Source organism: Apus apus, chromosome 1, assembly GCF_020740795.1.
Source record: "Apus apus isolate bApuApu2 chromosome 1, bApuApu2.pri.cur, whole genome shotgun sequence".
Taxonomy (NCBI): domain Eukaryota; kingdom Metazoa; phylum Chordata; class Aves; order Apodiformes; family Apodidae; genus Apus; species Apus apus.
The window spans coordinates 120,243,803-120,265,062 of NC_067282.1; the positions used below are offsets into that span (position 1 = coordinate 120,243,803).

At 40.1% G+C, this 21,260-nt stretch overlaps 1 protein-coding gene across 1 annotated transcript; it reads left to right on the top strand.

Annotated features, from left to right (window-relative positions):
• The first annotated feature begins 6,920 nt into the window (after nt 1-6,920).
• Nucleotides 6,921-20,294, top strand: CRLF2 (cytokine receptor like factor 2). The gene is made up of 9 exons (XM_051644076.1): nt 6,921-7,023; nt 10,042-10,153; nt 10,885-11,057; nt 12,897-13,036; nt 13,727-13,889; nt 16,303-16,417; nt 17,831-17,915; nt 19,096-19,316; nt 20,243-20,294. Exons 1-9 carry the CDS (start codon nt 6,948-6,950, stop codon nt 20,292-20,294), a joined length of 1,137 nt encoding a protein of 378 aa, XP_051500036.1. The 5' UTR covers nt 6,921-6,947.
• The last annotated feature ends 966 nt before the right edge of the window (nt 20,295-21,260 follow it).

Here is a 21,260-nt window from a genome sequence, read left to right on the forward strand (position 1 = left end):
AGATACGTGGCAATTTTTTACGATCTTGCCAGGACAAAACAAAGACAACACAACATCGGGTGCACAAAGAAGCACTGGGGCTCGTGTGTGGTCCCACAAGAGATTGGGGAGAACCCCCTTGCATTCTAACACTCCTCACCACAGTGGGAGGCTGGTGCTGCTGGATTCTGCCTTCCCTCCCCTGGGATAAGCCACACGGCTGCTGCACCCTTAGTTGCCCAGCAAGACCTGAGAAGAAGTCTAAAGGTGATCCCAGATGGTGAAATTAAGACACAAACGAGGTCAGATGTCACGCACACAACGAACTTTTATTAGAGTAACACAGCAAAGTCCCTATAGTGGATAGGACAGGGAGGAAAACAGAGAGAGGAAAGAAAGGAGAAAGCAGAGATACAGAGGGCAGCAAGTAAGAGCATAGTTACCACCACGGTCCAGCGATGTCATCAGTGGGGAGGTCGTTCCTGGTGGGGAAGTGCTTCCCTGCACCCACAGTGTCCCAGATTTTTATACAGTTCTTGCCCACTGCACCCCCACTTTTCTCCCTGAATAAGTGAGAAAATGCTTCTATCTTCTCCGTGCTCCTCCGAGATAGCAGGGGGGTAGGTATGGCTCCAGGGCTATGCCCTGCAGATAGTCTTTGTTTGGCTAATTGATGAGATCAGCCATTGTAAAAGAGGAGGTTGAGACAACTGGCACCACAGCATTAGTTTGTTGGAGTGGAGGTTCGGTCCTAGGAAGTGGCTTGAGACCAGCACTCTTTGTCTTGTCCTGCTAACTCGATGGTTTTCATGAGATATCAAGGCCTGGTTATCACTGGATATTCTGCTCCCAGTGCCAGCTGTAGAACTCCTTTGTCTCCAAGCTCAGCATGACCCACACTAAGCTCCCCAGTTCTCAGGTACACATCATCGCAGGAGGGGAAACAAAAGGTTGGGTGGGTTGCTGAGACATCTCTTTAGTCCATCAACAAATGTTTAACTCTCAGATCAGACAACAGATATCCTGAGTGCCAAAGTCCATCACTTATGTCTTGGATTGTTCGAGACAAGCACTATACATCCTGAATGCCCCAGTCCTTTCCAATCAAAATATTTAATTTCTCTTCTCTTCTCTTCTCTTCTCTTCTCTTCTCTTCTCTTCTCTTCTCTTCTCTTCTCTTCTCTTCTCTTCTCTTCTCTTCTCTTCTCTTCTCTTCTCTTCTCTTCTCTTCTCTTCTCTTCTTTTCTCTTCTCTTCTCTTCTCTTCTCTTCTCTTCTCTTCTCTTCTCTTCTCTTCTCTTCTCTTCTCTTCTCTCCTCTCCTCTCCTCTCCTCTCCTCTCCTCTCCTCTCCTCTCCTCTCCTCTCCTCTCCTCTCCTCTCCTCTACTGTATTCCATTCAACTTTTGCTATTTGCTTACATTGAAATATTTCTGCTGATACATTTTTTTGCAATGGCCAAGAATTCTCACTCATTAAGGTAAGGACTCAAAATTTTATATGGGATCTATTAATGTCAGTAACAGATCTTATCAAAGTGAAGAACATCCCATGTGTAGACAAATGCTCTGCACAGTATGAGACTATCCTTATTAGGACACACTTTATTCCTTTAGCACCTGGATTCATTCAGGGTATACCTTCCATATTCTTTAGCACATCAAGCCAGGTCCTACACATGAAAGACTCCTTCCTGATCCAGGTGTGATCCATTCAATAAGCAGCTTCTTTCAGCTTTCTGGACTCATCTGTCCGTGGTTGTCTATAATATGTAGACAAAAGGAGAAGAATGAAGGGTCACTTTGCAGCTCTAATACTGATCCTCTGGAATACATGCATGTGAGACAGATTCACCTACTTTTGCAGTACATATGGAGTCTGGTTTAAAGTTGCCCTTCCTTTGGCATAGATATTGTCACTGGTGGCAATTGACTACCAGCTATGGGACAGTGCTCAAGGAGAATGGTGCTGGTACAAACAAGTGCAGATCAGGCTTTTACACACTGCTCTCTGCAGTATTTTTTGTGAGTTCACAGTTTTGAGTGCTTTCTTATTGTGGCTACTGAGAGCTAGAATGCAATACCTGAGAACAAATGAAAGCTCAAATTTTCCGTGAAGCTCAGAAAATAAGTACTGTTGGGCAGATTGTCATGATACTATGCAAACAAGTGCAAAGCAATGGGAAATTTCCAGTCCTCTCTAGTGATAAAATTCTGCAATGCAATCATATATGAGAGCTGTAACTAATTTTACCTGTATTTTAAAGCTAGAAAGGCAATGCTCTTGCACACACACAGAAGTTAATTGCTTCGTCTGGAACAAGCCCTACTTTTCTACTTCAGGGCAAATTCTTGCAACAGAGAGATCAGCCTGCCAATTTAAGATAGTTAGATTTTAATTTGACTCTCCACGTACATTTCTTGGATGTAACAATTGCAGATCTGTCCTGAGAAAGAGATATGTGAATGTTTGTTGAATTTTAGACATTAACTATGCCCACGTTGCCCACCAGAATTTATGGGATAAAATTGTCTGGGTTTTGTACATAAGAAGTCAGATATCTTGGTCATCATTCTTCACATAAGATCCCCTTGAGCCCTCTCCAGGCTGTCACCCTCTCCTTATCTGAATGGTGCTTTAGTCGCTTATTTATCTTTGTGAGTCTGCACTGGACTCGCCCTACATCATTCTTGTACTGGGAAGTCCAGCACAGGAACCAGAACTCCAGGTGTGTCTCACCAGGTCTGCTTAGAGAAGACGTCTCACCTCCCTTGATTTGCTGGCAGCACTTTTCCAAGTGCAGCTCAGGAGGATGTTGACATTCTTTGCTGCTACAGCACTAAGGACTCATGTTCATGTTGTTTGTTTATTGGGACACCAAGATCCTTTGCTGCAGAACTGCTTTCCAGCCAGTTAACCCTCAGCATATACTGGGAATCAGTGTTATACCTCGTCAAATACAGAACTTTGCATTTCCTCTTGTTGAATTTAATTAAATTCTTCTCTGTTCAATTCTTCAGCCTATTGAAGTCCCACTGTATGGCTGTACAACCATCTGGTGTATCAGTCACTGCCCCCAGCTATTTATCATCTAGGAATTTGCTAAGAATGCACTTTGTCCCAATGTCCATGTCTTTAATGAAGATGTTAATTTGTATTGGCTGCAGTCTCAACCACTGGTGTACCCCACTAGTTGCTGGCCTCCAACTGAACTTCATGCCATGGATCACAATGCTTTGGGCCTGGTAGTTCAGCCAGCTTTTGATCCACCTCAACTCTCACCTAACCTGTACATTGTCAACTTGTCTGTAAGGATGTTGTGGGAAACACTGTCAAAGGCCTTATTAAAGTCAAAATAAAGAGCACTGCTTTCCTGAAATCCCCTTATATAGATGACTTGTAGCATGCTAACAGGTTGGCTGGCTGAGCATGATTTCATGCGTTTGGAAATGGTTTCCAGGTTTAGTTTCTCCATCACCTTCCAAGGGATTGCAGTGAGGCTGATCTTCCTTTTACTGCTTATGGACTTTTAGATCCTTTACTGTTGTCCTTCACATCCCTTAACAGATTTCAGATATGAGCACCTTGCTCATCGATGCAGGTCTCCTGCTACTTTTGCTTGTTTTTAACTCCCCTTGCTTTCCTGTTTCATAAAGAGGGTTGAGACAGGCCAAGCCATGGTGTTGTGACAGAAGACCTGCAAGTAATACTTTTTGAAGTGATTGCCCAGGAGCACTAATTTTAAGAATGCCAGGGACCCTTGAGAATTAATGCCCTAAGCTTTGCTCACGGGTGGAAGATGGAACAAAAAATTCTGGTAGAGTTTTTACACATGATCTTTGAGACATATTACAAAGGGAGCCAGATTCTCCTGTCAAAAGAACAGGCTGCATTGACTCAAGCTGAGTTTTCATGGAATGGTGTAACTCATTATTTTCTAGACATGGTTCATTTTTCCTTTTATCCCACCCACTTGAAGAACACTGAAATCACTTCCTCTTAATGGTAAATCACAAGGATTCAGCACTGCAGAAGAAATATAATCTCTACTATTTTGCTGGGCTTTTCGTGGATTCTGTTACCAAGGCCATAAGTAAGTAAATAACGTTAAATGGAATTTACTCACAGGCTACTGATTGTTCAGGTTCTAACTGTAGGAAAAAACAAATGGAGACAATTTACTTTGCTGAACTCTGTAGTGATTTACACTGTTGATGAAGTCATAGGAAGGGGAATAAAACGAGAGGAAGTAAGCTGATTAAAGTCAGCAAGGGTGCTGGAGGTTGCAGCTGGCAAGTGAAGCCACCTCTGAGAGCTGCTGCCATGGGTGGAAGGGTTGGCAGAGGGCCAAGGGCTTGTTTGCGCAGTTCCATCCAAAGTGCAAAATGAACTCAAAAAGGGTTTATTTTGATTTACTTGCTTTACTTGCATCGTCCTTGTCCTTTAGATAATTTGTTAAGATTTTCTCCACTGGCAGTCAAAATCACAAGACCTGGCTGCTAATTTTCAACTCACCCTAACTCTTCGTTTTCCCTATTCCTGCATTAAATTGCAATATTAGGATGGATCCTGTTTTCTCAGTCATAAACATGCCAATGCTACAGTGTGTGTGAGCCTTGAAGAGCAGCCACACTGTGACAGAGCTCTGTCCTTGTCCTCATGGGAGCAATGACCCAGAGGATGTGAGCAAGTTAAACAATCACAGTTCTAGGCAGAAAAAGACCTAGGGGAGAACAGATCTTGTGTCTCACAGGCAGCTTTTCAGTTCATCAGCTGGCATCATCCACATTTGATGAAATCCAACCAGGTAATCAGTACTAGTTTCCTGAAAGCATAACCTGAGGCTGGTGGTTGGGCCAGGGTCTGCCTGCACTGAGAGGTGATGTGGAGGTGCCCAGGCGCTACATCCCACAAGTGCAAAGTCTGATGTTTCTCTCAGCAGTAGCAAAAATAGCTCAACAGTTCAACAGCTTTATACAAGCAGCTTGTCTGACACGGTCATTGTGTTTTTTTATTCTCCAGGACCTTAGTTCTAGGTTTGGTTTCAAAAGTAGTAAAAGGGGCAATTTTGTTGACTTCAAGAGGTTGTCAATGTCTTCAGAGGAAGGAGAGGCTGGTGGGAGGGACAATTATTTGAGGTACCAAAATATCTGGTAGGAGAAAATAGTCAGTGAAAATGTGAATTAAACATTGGTTTAGATGTAGTGTCTGAAAATCAGAAAAATTGTAGTGCAGAAGGTATTTTAGATACTTTTTCTTTGCATGTTGTCTCCCCACACTCCTTTCCCCCACAGAATGAACTGTCTGTGGAAAACACAAGTGATTTCAGCTTCCCATTAACTCTCACCTGTGACCTAGTATAGTATTTCAGTTCTGTGTTGCTTGTTATTTTAGTTCTAGACATTAATGCCTTTCTGGAGGAACTTGATCAGACCAGGGGGTATACAGTTAGCAGAGTACTTTATGTGTGTCAGACAGCTGTGCTGGTGTTTCAAAGAATCACTGAGATTTGAGTAAGTCTTCCTGGGACATGCAATGGATAAATCAGTGAAAGTAGCCAGCCCAAGTAAAGTCAGATCAAAACTGGTATCGCATCACATGGCTGGAGACGTTGTTGATGTGACAAAAGTGATAAGGATCTTATCTGACAAACAGCACTATTAGCTTAAAGACAACAGTGAACATGTTAGGGAAAGCTCTGAGAGGATTGAAAATAAGCCTAAGAAGAAATCATGGCAACACTTTGAGGTGTATTCCCAGCCATGATCCAGTTTCCTATCTAGCACCATGCGCGGCACAAAAACTCCCACTCTCCCTGCTGGAGAAACTGGAGACTAAAAATAGTGTCAAGGATGAGATCTCTGGAAGGCAGTATGGTGGTGTGTGTCCTGAGTCATTCATGTGCCCAAACATGCCCTTGCATGAAAAGAGTCCTGTACTTTTTTTTGATGCAAGCACAGAAAAAGCTGAAGACCAGCTAGGAAACAGAGATAGGAATTGAGGTCTATCATTTATATTTTTACCTGTTGATTTCACAGACCAGCCTATTATGTGTGAGGCTTAATGAAGGGATAGGCTGGATTTTAAAGGAATTGGTGTGTTTGCCTACTTCATGTGTCCCTAGAAAAGTAAACTGTAAAATGTTACCAGGACATGAAGGGCACAGCCAGCAAGCCCAGAGTACTTTGTCACTCAGGACTGTCTACCTGAGCTGTTCCTGGACAAGAGCAGCAGGCTAGGGCCACACTGACTTGTCAGTTCAGATTTGGGCAGTCCTTGAGTAGTGAAACGCCCAAGTGTCCCCATGCTTGTGTTCACACAGTGGAGCACTGGGTTTCTCTTGATTGAGCCTAGGGCAGAAGATGAGCTCCAGGAGGGCATTTAGCAGACGCAGACTGCTAACTGGCACTCTGCCCATGGGGCTTGAGCAGTGCTAGTCTAGGAAAGACTCCCTGTTGTCCCCATGCATACTGTGTGGCACCAACTGATTCATCCTGCTGTCCCAGCACTCCTGATTGCTGCCTATGTGGATGTAGTCTAAGCCAGGTGTACTGCAGACCCAGACATAACAGGTCTCTTAAGACATTATAATTGTGAATATTGTAAGATTTTAAGTTATTCTATTTTTAAAATGTGTTTTGTCTCAGGCAAAATGCTATTTCCCACTTTATATATATATATATATGGATCTGGGCTATGGTCACCTCTGATTGATACACCTGTGAAAAGATAAAGAAAAGTGCTGCTAAGAGAGATATTAATATTCTGAGAAATTAATTTTCTTTAACAGAGTATGAAGAAGGTGTGCATTCTGATATCCTGCAATTCTGATTTGTTTAAAAGTAGAGATATGTTAATTTTTTCTTTCCTGTAGTAATTTCCTCCAGTTTCCTCCAGCATAAGTGATCAAATGGTAAAGTCCAGAGATTTCAAATACTCATCTCTTCACAGGCTGTTGTGTCATTACAACCATGAACCTTATTTTTCAAACATGTTCCATGATGTTCACTCTGGGGAACCTGGTGGCTTCTCATACACAATCTCCTGGTAAGTTCAAATTCATAGATATTTATTTAAGCAATCGATATATTAGTTAGCAATATTTCTCTGTGTACTTTACCTCACCTGTTAAAATATTCAGTACTTTTTTTGGTGAAAAGAATCCAAAAAATATAAATTTATATCCAGCAGATATGAAAGTGGATCCTTAAAGAAAAACAGTGATTATGGTAATAATAACAGATTTCTATTAATATTTTCTAATTAAAAACCAGGGCAGAACTTGTTAAGCTTTTATGTGTTCTTTAAGCAGGAACAGACTTACTGTCTAAGGCATAGGTTATAACAGAGTAGACTGCATCCAAAAAAAGATTGCTCTTCACAATGCAAAGAGATGGATATAACAAATTCCAGGTAAGACTTTAGCACTTAGTATTTTGGAAGAATGGACATGATGGGAATATACCCAGCAACATCTTGTGCCCGAGAAAGTATCAAGAAAAAAATACTATTAAAGAGCAAAATTAATTAAAACATTAAAGACTTGCTATTTGGCTACCTAAAATTGAGGAAATTTCTATTTCATGTGTTTGTCTGCAATGTCATTACTTACAGCTTGTCCAAAAATAAATGGATTTTTACAGAAAACAAACATAAAGCCCAACACATAGACCATTATTTTGATCTTCAGTGTTGTTAATTTCCACTTTGTAAGGAGAAAGAAATACCTTAAAGTTATGCTCACATCTTATCAACCTATAAATCATCTCTATTTTACTGTATGCATGTAAGGTAAGTACCATGTTCAGCAATGCAGCACCACCTGATTCCCCAATATTAATTACTCCTGTGAGTTACTGGCTGTCCTGTGAGGTGATCTGATTCTTTCCTGTCCAGAGATGGCAACCACCCATAGCCATGCTGTACTGATGGCATGACTTAGTAGAACAAAAGTTGAAAATTACATTTCTGGTGCTTATTTGTTGCAAAGTGACATGATATCTAGCAATGGTTGGTGATCTTCTAAAAAAAACACAACCAAACAACTGCTCAGTTTGATGGATTATAATAATTATGCTAGAAGGATTATGCCTTGCCTCAAAATGTCTATTAAAAACTCTCACATGGTCTTGTTTCTTCTCTTGAAAAGAGATTTTATATCCAGTCTCTGTCCTGTGCATTGAATGCAACAGTCTTGTGCACAAGGAGATTCACTTTTGCCTGTGTTCCTACAAATGAAATGAAGTTGTTCTTATAAATCCGTAATATTAAGGGTAACTAAGGACTGTAGGCTCAGATGTGGGTCTTGTTCTCCGGTAGTTTCTATAAAGTGTGGTGCAATATGTGGAAGTTCAACATGTGGTTACTTATCGGGTTTTATCAGTGTAAGAAAATCAAAAGTGTTTTTTCTTCTTTGTCATGTTTCAATGAGGTTGCAACTGTTCCAGTACATGCATGTTCCATTCTGTTATCTTTGTAGATTGACATTCTGCCTCTCCCTTTTCTCTCTTTGATCTGTTCCATGACATTCAGCCTTTTTACAATGTTCCCCCCTACCAGCATTTTTTCTCAATAAAAAACTTTTGAAAAGTGGCTTGGAGGTGGAATGTACTCACTCATATTCTTGCTCATGGTGGTGTCTGTATGATTTATTACTCAAGAAAATTATTTTTTTTTTCCCCTGTAAAAGTACTTTCTCCACAAACCAGAGTGGAATTTTCTGTGCTTCTCTGTCCTAAGAAGAGCTAGGTGCCCAGCAGTGCCTGTGAGGTTAAAGACTTGTGTGGAGCCCAATAAAAGATAAAAATGTGCTAGTCCTGTTGCAGGTCAAGAATGCACTGTTAGGAACTTCACCATCAGATTTCTTAGTAGCTTCAGTTAAACATAATATAATTTCTTATACCTCTTGAGGGGACTTAAAAATGGCTTGAGGAGTTCAGAAAACAGAGCTAAGTAGTCTTTTGCAACAGAGGTAGAACTGGAAGATTAAATTCCATTTTATGATAGCTTTTTAGGTCCTGAAGCTCTAGTTTTGATTCAGTGTGTAATAGCACTGACTTCTCTGTTAGAGAAGAAAGCAATGAAAGCTAAAATCCTCTACTATCCTGTTAGGCAGAAATACTCCAGCAAAAGTTTTTAGTGGTAGACACTTCATGTCTGGAGATAGCAGCCTGCAGATTTTTACCCTCAAGTAGTTTATTGCTGATTTGCATGATACTTTTTCTTATAATAATTGTTATTAATAATTAATATTATTATTCTAATGTTACATCTTATAGAATGCAAAATAAATAATTTGTACTTCCTCTTGACATGTAGTGCAATTTCTAATCCTTCTGCCTTCTTAACTTCTTAGTTTTTCAATATCAGATTTATCTTCAGTGCCTGATTGCAGAATCCTGGCAGACACAGAATTCTATGATTCTATGAAAATGCCTGTGTCCCTATAAGGAGCTATAACAAGGAGAGGGTCAGGAGAGGAAATACTACCTGCTTGCAGCTAGGTGACATTAAATGATCTTGCTTGTCTGTAAGGTGGAATTGGCCAGAGACACATAGATCAAATATGCAGTGCATCTACTTACACTGATCTGCTCTGGGTTCCTATGGTTCTTGACCTGGTCTTGACCTGTGGTGTTAGTCCCCAGTTTCTTACAGTAAACATTTGACAGTTTACAAACAAGCTCTACCTGCCATTATTTTCCAAAAGGTTTTCCTTAGCAGAAAGACCTTAGCAAATACTATGGGGATAGTCAGCCTCAAGGTATAGACCCTATGCATTGCATACATGTGGACAAGTCTATACCTTTTGGTGCAGGGACCATGGGGTGCTCTGTGGTTTTGCTGTGCATGCTTTCCTTTTGCTATTTTTGAAATTTTATTTTCAACCTGTCTAGGTTATTTTACTCTGTTTCCTTCCATTTTAGATATCCTTATGTCTTCTTATTCTATGATGATCTGAGTCTATTGCATACATATCTTTGAAATACTGATTGCCTACCAATGTCAAGGGATGCTTTAAATAGTCACTGATGAAATTGTATTCTCTGTCAATGTCCTGGACAGGTTGGAAAGAAGCCATCAGCACCACAATAATCAATTTCAATAATGAGAAGATGCAGATCACATGGGCAGCAAGAGAACTATTTCCCAGTGAGAATGTGTCATTTTCTTATACGTGAGTATTGACAACGCCTATTGTTCCCTTCTGAATGGATTTAGTTTGGGAGGATGAAATATTTAAGGCCATTTGAGTCTTTTGTGAACTGTACCTGAAAATGCTTTTAACATTTGTTAATCACCCAGCATGAAACCTTTTTGTATTCATAATCTGCTACAGAAGTGTACAAATCAATAAGCCTGCTGGGTAGTCAGTCACAACAGATGTTGTATGAAAGTTTTGGTTTTTTTCTGTCATTGTTCTAAATCCTAATGCTAATTACACTATTGAAAGTGTTTTTTCTACATATGTGTGTATATTTTCCTTAATAAGTGATGTCACTAATGACTAACAGAAAGTAAATGCTTTGGTTAAAACAGTTATAGTGCTTGTTCTTCCCTTTTCTTTCTGAGTGCTCTATGTGAAAAAACTTTAAGCAGAACAATCTTGGAAACAGGTTCATGAAAACATCTGTTTGAGTAAATTATTCTTTTATTAGAAAACAACAACAACAACAGCAACATGAAGGAAACCTGAAAATTTCAGACTGCCTCAAAACCCAGGGCTGGAAAGTGAATGGGGTTTAGATAATGAATTTCCTCACATCACTGTAAAGTCTGCCTCTTTAGGAAATTCCATACTCAGTTTTCCCTTTTGAAAAAGAAAAATAAACAAGAAAGAACAATAACAAAAATGAATTAACTTATGTTAACTGGTAAAGTGTCCCATTAATCAGTTTTATTTTATAGATTTGATGAAGGCAAGCACAAAATTTGGAAGCTGTGTCCTACTTATTTATTTGATCAAGACTATAATTCTGGATGTCTTTTTAAGACAGAAGGACCCACCCTTGCCTTCTCTATCAGGAACAGCAATGGAAGTGAAGAGCTTTTTTCTAAAAGTCTAAAATCTGATTTTTATAGTAAGTATGAAAAATCACAACTATTTCTGTAGCCCTAATGTCTTCATTAGTTTTCTATCTGTCCTCAGTTTGAGAAGAAATCAGTTATGTTTAAGATGCCCTTCAACCCACACGATTCTGTGATTCTGTATGATTCTATGATATTTGTGCATAAAATGGTAGTGTGTGTGGCAAAACCAAACTAGAATTATTTCTTTCTGATTTTAATCCCTTGCTGTCATCAGTAGCTATAAAGGCCTGAGTGCAGCTGTTGCTAAGTGAGACTGCATGGGACAGTCAGAATTTTCCCAAAATGCAGTTTCAAAATCAGAATGAAAATACTAAAATGCATAGGTGTACTCAGTCTAGTGCAGGCCTCCTCACTATTCATGTCAGTAAAATGAATACAAATTGATAGTTTCTTGTCTTAGCTCTGACTGTGTGATCTTTCTTGTATTTTCAACCTTCCATTCTTTTGCCATCTTCCATGGGATGTGAGGCAGCAAACTACTTATTACTGAAGAGTCAGTCATAAACCCATCATCATATGTCAACAGAAATCAGCTAAGTGGCTCTGATACAGTCTGACAGTGTAGACAATACATCCTCCTGCTAGTACAGACACAATCTTCCTCTTTTTATTAAATCCCTTCTGTCCCCAAATATAAATTTCACATTTAGTGTGGCAACAGTTTAACAAAATCTTCTGGAATCACACATAGTTACAACATTTAAAGTAGAGGAATATTTTCTGATAAAAATCACACAGAAAATATATAATGCAGAATTATCTGGAAAAAAAAATCCAAATACATTATCAGAATTTATTAATAATGTTGAAAACATCTAACTTTGAGAATACTTTTATATCTTGCAATTTTACCAATATATGTTGTCCCTTTCCAGTGAAGAAGCCTCTTTCATTTCCTTCCTTCCTTCCTTCCTTCCTTCCTTCCTTCCTTCCTTCCTTCCTTCCTTCCTTCCTTCCTTCCTTCCTTCCTTCCTTCCTTCCTTCCTTCCTTCCTTCCTTCCTTCCTTCCTTCCTTCCTTCCTTCCTTCCTCCTCTCCTCTCCTCTCCTCTCCTCTCCTCTCCTCTCCTCTCCTCTCCTCTCCTCTCCTCTCCTCTCCTCTCCTCTCCTCTCCTCTCCTCTCCTCTCCTCTCCTCTCCTCTCTCCTCCCTCTCCATTTCTCAGAGGGTCACACAGATGGTGCAGCACATCTCTCAGAACAGACCTGCAATCCTACAAATGAGCTAATTAAACAGCCAGAACCAAAAGGCCTGTTCTGCTCCCCAGAGTGAGAAGAAGAGTACACACCAACTTTCACATCATCCTTCATATTTACTCAAAAGTTGTCCTGTTCTTCAAAATGCACGAGTCCTTCAGATGCTATGTCATGTTCCTAATTACACTCCTCTATTCGCCTTCCCTTCCCTTCCCTTCCCTTCCCTTCCCTTCCCTTCCCTTCCCTTCCTTTCCCTTCCCTTCCCTTCCCTTCCCTTCCCTTCCCTTCCCTTCCCTTCCCTTCCCTTCCCTTCCCTTCCCTTCCCCTCTCTTAATTGCAGGGATTATGTGGAGACTATAGAGTCCTTCCTTCAGTACTTGCAATAGGTTCCTGACATGAGATAGTATCTGCCTGTGGATGTGCCACCTCAAATCGTGAGCCGTGTCGCAGTGTCAGGCTCCATTTTGCTGTTCAATGGGGAGGTCAGTTACAAAAGTGTGTCCTCTAAGAAGAAAGTCCACCTTCTTCACTCAGTACTCAGAGCAACATTGAGACAAGGAAGAACTAACAGTAGTTTTATGGGCAAAGTATTTCTTCTTGAGAGACTATATAATGATTTGTTTTTCTTCTTCTTAGTAAAACCTAATAGACCCGAAAATGTGACCTTCTTCTGGAAAGAGGACACTGTTGTAGTAAGCTGTAATAAACCAGACAGAGGTGTGAAGTGCTTGCAACTTGAGCTTCAATACAAAAGCAAGTTTGACAAAGACTGGCAAGTGAGTTGGACATGACATTTTTAGCCAAAATTGGAAGAAGCTGGAAGTAGCATCTCCACAGACTGTAAAATAGAATTGTTTTCAAATTGTTCTCCCATCCTATATTTTCAAATATAGCTGGTAACAGAAAACAGTTATATTTTTAGGATCCTGGATCCCTACCATGTCAGAAATAATTTATTTTTTGAGTTAAGTCTTGTTGCCACCCAAAGAGCTGAGGACAATCTAAGGGAAAAGTCATACATTCAGAGCAAAAGAGTTTTGGAACACGAAAGTAGAATGGAGTTAAAAGAAGAGAGAAAAAGTGAGGAAAAAAAAAATTAAATAGAATGTTAGAAAAGAGATCACATAGTATTTTAATTTTTTTCTAAAGTTAGCTCCTTAGAGTTTCTAAATGTTATTTAATTTACTTAAACCTTTTCAGTTTCAAATACAACTGGTAAAAATTTTGTGGATTGAAGTGTGGATTGAATATGCACGTGTAACACAGTGAATTATGTAAGGGTTGTTACAACCTACAAATCAATATCAGATAGTGAAGAATGGCTATGAAGAGTGAAGAGTCAGTCAAAAACCAGAATTCCTCAAAATTCAATGAAGTTGAAATGCAGTTCTGGGGTTTGGTTGAGTGTAGCATTCTGAAGCACTACTTGCAAACCAGAATTAATGATGATACACCTTCTTTCTCAGCCCAGAACTTCTAAGTGTTGCAGTGTTGGAGAGCAAGGCTTTAATCCAAGGAAGTGCTACTCTTTCCGGGTCAGACTGAAGAGGCTAGTACCCTACTGCAACGTAGTTAATTACAGCAGTGACTGGGAAGCACAGACCTTCTGGATGAATGGCACATTATTAGGTAACAGCTGTGCTGCCTTCATGTATTGTCTAAGAACAAATGGGGAAGGACTGACTGCAAAAGAGGCTGGGAACATCCAGTAAATGAATGTTGCCAAGTTGTGCTCCATCTTCTGTTATGAAAGTTCATGTATATGTCTAATTGCCCATGTTTAACTCCTGTCCACTTTGTTCCTGACGGCCCATAACACTACCAATTTATGTCATAACCATCAAAGTTAAGAGTGTTATTTTAGTTACAACAAAGTCTAGGGTTACCAATGATAGTGATGTGATGCATGGCATGTATGTTCCTGTGTCTGTGTTTCTATGCATCCGTGTGTCCCCATATAGTATGTGGATTTCAAACCTGAGCCCTAAGGAAGTCTTTGATCCCCCACTTCTGAAGGCAGTTTCTTTTGAAAGTACATCTAGTTGAATCACAGGACCCAAGGACATGGCAGTCTGATGTTCATATGTGATGGATTGGTCAAAACAGGGAGGATCTGGGAAAGGTAAAATGGAAGCAAAGTCAGTATCAGCACTGCTTTCTCACCAGACAAACACATTAAACTGAGTGGTATTGACTATCTTTGATGGAAACAGTATTTCTACTGGTTATCAAACCAAAAAAAAACCCAGATTTGCTGTACTAAAGAAAAAAACTGTACACCAACCCAGCACGTTCATATTCTATCAGCTAAGCAAAAAACTCCACCCTTTCAGCTTTATCAGAACTATGAGACACTCAGATGTCCAGCATACCCAAATCTGAGTTCTCTAAAAAGCAGTGGGTTTTTAGCTCACATGGAGAAAATTTGTCTAGACAATGCTGGGGTGAAATCCTGGAGCACAGGTATGTGTAGCCTGTGCGCTAGTAGTAGGTGCAGTGCTGACCTCCAGAGAAGCCCCTTCCCTCATGCAAACTGTGAGCCTGCAAGCGTGTCCTCAGGTGTGGCTGGCAAATGCCCTTAAGAAAACAAAGAGGGCAGTGTCCCACTGTGCACCTCTGAGAGGTGAGCACATAACTGTCCTACCTGGACCATTTGACCAGAGGCTGCCAGCAGGCAATTTTAAGGACAGAAAGCACTGAGGAGACAGAATAATGGTTCAGTCACTCTGGATGCCTCTTGATCAGAACTGATGTAGGCCCAGACCCTTACCCGAGGCAGGCATTTCACTTCAGAACTTTAAAGAGTTAATTATTTTAGTCTGAAAAAAAGGAAGCTGAGGGGAGACCTTATCACCCTCTACAACTACCTGAAAGAATGTTGTAAAGAGGTAGGTGCTGGTCTCTTTTCACAAGTAGCTGGTCATAGAACAAGAGGACTCGAGGCCTCAAGCTGTGCCAGGGGAGGTTTAAACTAGATATTAGGAAGAAATTTTTCACCAAAAGAGTTGTCAGACACTGGAAAAGTCTTCCCAGGGAGGTGGTTGAGTCACCATTCCTGGATGTGTTTAGAAGCTGTCTACATGTGGCACTTGGGAATGTGGCTCAGTGCTGGACTTGTTAGAGTAGGGTTAATGGTTGGACTCAACGATCTTAAAGGTCTTTTCCAACCTAAGTGGTTCTGTGATTCTGTGACTCAAAATCTAACATCAGATGAGGCCATTAACACAGCTCTGGTCAAGAAATTTCCTAGACTCTGAATGTCTTGGAGAGAACAACTTTTTTTGTGGCTTTCTGGCAAGCTGAACAAAGCAAGCAGGTGGAACAGGCTGGAGGGTTGCTCCTGTAAGAATAATTGGTTCAGGTTTTGTAGCATTTATGTGAAGAGCAGAAGGTCAGTAGTAGGAAGCAGAATTTTGAGGTGTCATTACAAAAGCTGGAGTAAAAATACTGAGAATTCCAAAAAAGTGAACAAATGCATTAGTTTCATGTATCTCTCTGTTAAATGATATCCTGCCACTACTTTCTTTCTGGGTGTCAGCACTTGTGGTTTTCTGGCTTTTTGTTTATTGGGATGGGGAAGACGTTGGTTTGTTTGTTTCATCATGGGAAAGATTTAGGCTGCATTTAAAACTGCATTTGCAGCTTGACTGATTGCAAGTCAGTGTACATAACATTGATTTTAGCTCAAAGTTGCTGTATTACTGCCAATGCAAAGTGATGAAGATGAGAAGAAGTATTTGATTCCTTTTTTAACACCTCTACTCTTTGCCTGTAAACCCACTCCTTTACCAGGTCAATTTACAGAAATAGAAGCAGTTTTCTTTTGTTGCAAGGTTTGGCTTTTCTTTTCAATTTCAGTTGAAATATTGAACTTATTTGCTTTTAAAAACTTCTCTTTTTGTTTCTTTGTTTGTTTCATGTGTGTTTGTTTCATGTTTGTTTGCTTGTTTTTAAAGAAAAGTCAATGTTCTAGCATGACTAAGAATGTTTACTGTTAAAGCTAAAATAATAATTTCACACGCTTTTTTGTGATTATTCCTAGATTCATGTGATGATGATAGAAAATCTCAGTCAATCACAATAACTGTTTTAAGTTCTTTGCTGGCAATACTTCTAATGATACTTATCCTCTTGATTTTTCTGTGTAAATGGAAGAGGTAACTATAATTTTATTGGTTACTACTAAATAAACATATCATGAAAATAGAGCTATCATTCAGGATCAGGTCTCTTAGCATTCAAATGTCTTATCTGATAAATGAATTCACAATGAAGAATTAGATGTCAGTAGTTTAATTACTCTTTGAGGGGTAATGCATCCTGTTCTTCTAAACACCAAGGCCTTTAATATTCAAAACCAGAACAATTATTCTAAAAGAGAGTGTTTCAGGATAAAATTCTGTCTCTTTCATTTAATTTCTTCTGTTTTTTAGCTAGTTAAATCCTGAGAAGCCAATTATTTTTATTTCATCTGAACTGACATACTTTTGTCCAGCTTTCATCAGATTCAATGTTTGTTTGCTATAAGCTGAAGTAAATTTGAGTGCATTCAACTTTAGTAAGACTATATCAATATTTGGATTTTTAGTTGAATGATTCCGTTCATGTTTAGAATTTACAATTAAAAAAAGAAAAAGAAAAAACAAACCACCAAACAATGAAGAATCTCCTGCAAGGCTCCAAAATTTGGCTTTCTTGGTGGAAAATAAAATAAAATAAAATAAAATAAAATAAAAAATAAAATATAAAATAAAATAAAACCACAGTGTTTCAGAAAATAAGCTTAAAGTATATGGTACTCTGATAACCTTCTTAGATTATAATTTGAGGGTTTTTCCTATATTTCTGTGTTTCGAGTTTAAATTTTATTCACTAAGTCAGCCAGTATCACAGAATCACCGAATCACAGAACTGCTGGAGTTGGAAGGGACCTCTAGAGATCATCTAGTCCAATTCTCCCACTGAAGTAGGATAACCTAGAGCACTTTACACAGGACTGTATCCAGGCAGGTTTTGAATATCTCCAGAGATGGAGACTCCACAACACCCCTGGGCAGCCTGTCCCAGTGCTCCGTCACCCTCACCATAAAGAAGTTTTTCCTCATGTTTAAATGGAACTTCCTATGTTCCAACTTGTACTCCTTGTCCCTCGTTCTGACACTGGGAACTACTGAGAAGAGCCTGCCTCCATCTTCCTTGCACCCACCCTTTAGATACTTGTATACATTGTACAGTACAGCTGTTTTTGCTGTATCATCTTCCCTGTCAAGGGTACTATAAAGCTCTGACTACTGCATAGAGTAGAATGATGCTTGCTGGAAGTTTATGGATTCCAGACTTTACAAGGATGCTGTTAGTTGAAAATCCAACAGAAAAATCACTCTTAGCCTGATAGCGCTACCACCCTCTTATAACTGCTTTTGGACTTTAGAACAGGTTTTAAAAAATCAAGCCTAGAGAACTGTCACACAAAATGTAGTCATGGCTACGGAATTGTGCTGAGGTAGAGTTTTGTATGAATGACTACACTATAAAAAACATTTATTTGTATTTTTCTTTCTTCTTTGCAGGCTTCAGAAGTCACTGGTGCCTGCTATACCAGATCCAAAATACGTATTTACTGGTCTCTTCAGTGATCACAATGGAAACTTCCAGGTAAATTTCCCTTCCTAGCAAGGCTGTGAGCTATACAGTGGAGAATAATTTGAAAGTATTTGCTGATACTCGGTCTACACAGACACTACCACAAGTGCTCTGTGACCCATGAGAAAAGCCCTTCCCTTAGTGCAACATCATCCACAGGATGTGCAGAGCCAACACCAGAGCATATACAACCAGCCCAGTGCTATTTTGGCACTCTGAAAAAACACTTGCTACAGAAAGAGACAGAGGAATTGCTGAAGAAGAATCTGAGGGTGTCTAGAGGCACAATATCCAGTGATATGCTATTGTGTTGTCTGCATCCACACCTGCACATGAAAGCTCAGGGACCTGATCTTGCCCTTTATGTTTCAGAAGTGCTGTGAGACTTTGTACTGAGCCAGTGATGGCACTCATGCCTTCGTAGGCATCAATTATGGTAGGAAACATTGTCTCTTAGTCACACAGAGTTGAGTGGTCACTAAGCCCTTAGACATGAAAAGGCTGTCAGATGTTCACAGTTTTTTCCTTTTTTTTTTCTTACTGCTTTCCGAGTCCATGACATCACATATGTGAGATTTTTCTGTATTAATTGGGGTGTCATCATGTTTATTACTACTACATTTCCTTAGAGTGGAAACAAGACTTACATTTTCTAACCAAATTACCATACTAAAGAGCAGTAGCAATGGTTCAGTGCCAAACTGCAAACTTCCTATACATGAGATAGCCTTACATGGGAACTGAAGAAGAAAGATATAAAAGTAAACTAATACTGAAGCTTTAGTACAGAAATGCTGTATTGTGTAAATCTGCATGTACAGTTAGTCTCAGTTTAGATTAAACCAGGGTTTGGGTCAAAGAATGCATAAGCCTATCAAGGAGGCAACACCAAGTATTTTACACATGCAAGGTTTACTAAAGGGCCTGATTAAATATGAAATGTATTTAATGTGCTGTCAATAAGTAGGCATTTGTATGCATTTGTGGAATCCTATCTGCTTCTCTGCCATCCTGCCTTTCTTCTATCATGCTGTCTAACATTCTGCTTGTTTATATGGCTTCTTTTTATCTTCTTCATTGTGGCTTATCCTGGAAAGATGCCATTACTGAAGGAAAATCTGTGTCTGTAAAGAAAATTTTCTTTTGATTGATTTCTCTGTCCCTGCCAACATCAGTATTTTCATTTTCATAGGAATGGATAGACAAAACTGATCATGCAATGGTACAAACCAAGATAGGATATGAAGAGCCAGAGTGCATTTTTGAGGCAGAAAGCCAGCAAGAACACAAGAAGAATAGTGACAAACAGGAGCCTCAAGAAAAAATCTTTGGTTTTTCAAGAGCAGCTGAAAATAAGGACCCCAAAGGAGCTGAGATTGTCTGCCTGATGCCAACAAGCAGCACTACAGCTTCATAGAATCATAGAATGGATAAGGTTGGAAGGGACCTTAAAGGTGATCAGGTTCCAACTGCCCTGCTATGTGCAGGGACACCTCACACTAGACCAGGCTGCACAAAGCCTCATACCTGGTCTTGAACACGTCCAGGGAGGGGGCTTCCACAGCTTCCCTAGACAACTTATTCCAGTGCCTTACTACCTTAATGGTGAAGAATTTCTTCCTAATATCTAACCTAAATCTACCCTCATTCAATTTAAAACCATTACCCCTTGTCCTATCACTACACACCCTGATAAAAAGCCCCTCCCCAGCTTTCCTGTAGGCCCCCTTCATATACAGGAAGGCTGCTATAAATCTCCCTGGAGCCTTTTCCAGGTTGAGTAGCCCCAAATCTCTCAGCCAGTCTTTGTAGCAGAGGTGCTCCAGCTCTTTGATAGTCTCTGTGGCCCTTCCCTGGGCCCTCTCCAGTAGCTTAATGTCTTTCCTGTGCTGAGGGCACCAGAGCTGCACACAGCACTCCAGGTGTGGCATCACCAGAGCAGAGTAGAGGGGCAGAATCACCTCCCTGGCCCTGCTGGCCACACTTCTTTTGATGCAGCCCAGGACACAATTGGCTCTCTGGGCTCCAGCACACTCTGGTGGCTCATGTTGAGCTTCTCATCTACTACCACCCCCAAGTCCTTCTCCTCAGGACTGCTCTCCAGCCATTCTCTCCCCAGCCTGTATTTGTGCCTGGGGTTGCATCAACCCAGGTGCCGGACCTTGCACTTGTCCTGGTTGAACTTCCTGAGGTTGGCACTGGCCCACCTCTCCAGCCTGTCAAGGTCCCTCTGGATGGCATCCCTTCCCTGTAGGGTGTCAACTCCACCACACAGCTTGGTATTGTCAGCAAACTTGCTGAGGATAAACTCAGTCCCATTGTCCATGTCTCCAACAATATGTCTCCGGCTTCCTGATTGTAATGAATGATGACATGTATGTGATGTTATAAAATGTGTATAATGCAGAAGGTGTTATGAAGTTACACAAAAGATCTTGATGAATTCAGGAGAGTCACTGAATAGAAAAGTTTGTCATGAGTAGACTCTCATCAAAGAAGAAACTAGGCTGGTGTTGTCTGACTTCTGGTTTGTTTGGTTTTAGCACTTATGACTACTTGGCAGGCTCAGTGTTGGAAATTAATGCCTATAATTTGTAGAGTTAGGATCTGTTATTGTAATTAGGGTATATCTCTGTGACTAAACTGAGCTCCATTTCCCTGCTATGGACAGAAGAGAACTAGAGCTCCCACGCAATAAATGTTTGCAGAGCTGAGAATTAGTCCCCACACTTAGACAGTATGCAGAGGAATGCGAACTACACTGCTATATTTTTGCAAATGAAGAGATAAAATAAAGGGATTTTCTGCTCATGGTATTTGTCTCACCAAGACCAGAGCATACACTGTTCATTTTCACAGGGGTATGATACTGCTTTGCAAGCCTTTCTTAGACTTGCTCTTGCTCTTATAAAGGTCTTTTTGTAAAAGATCATGAAGTTCCATGCTGCACAGCAGGCATCAAAGCTTTTCTAAAGAGAAAGAATAAGCCCCATGTCTAATACCATAAGAGTGAGGATCTACAGTATTGAGTCACACTTTATCCTGCAAGTAGTGCAGCTTTCACCAGAGCAGTGGGGCTTCGTGAGCCTCCTCTGAGATTAAGTCCACAGTATCTTACAGCCTTTGTATGACAAAACAACTTCTAGAAAGCTGAGTTTCATTTTGAAAAATATGTTTAGCTGAGTCACATTTGTTTCAAATTGTTGTTTTTTTTCATGCAGCCAGCAGCTGTGGACCCAAATTAGGACTTATTTATATTGCATACACCAGCCTCTTGTTGTCAAAATATGTTCTAAAGTTTTCTAAACATCCCATCTTTTAAAACATAGAATCATAGAATCATTAAGGTTGGAAAAG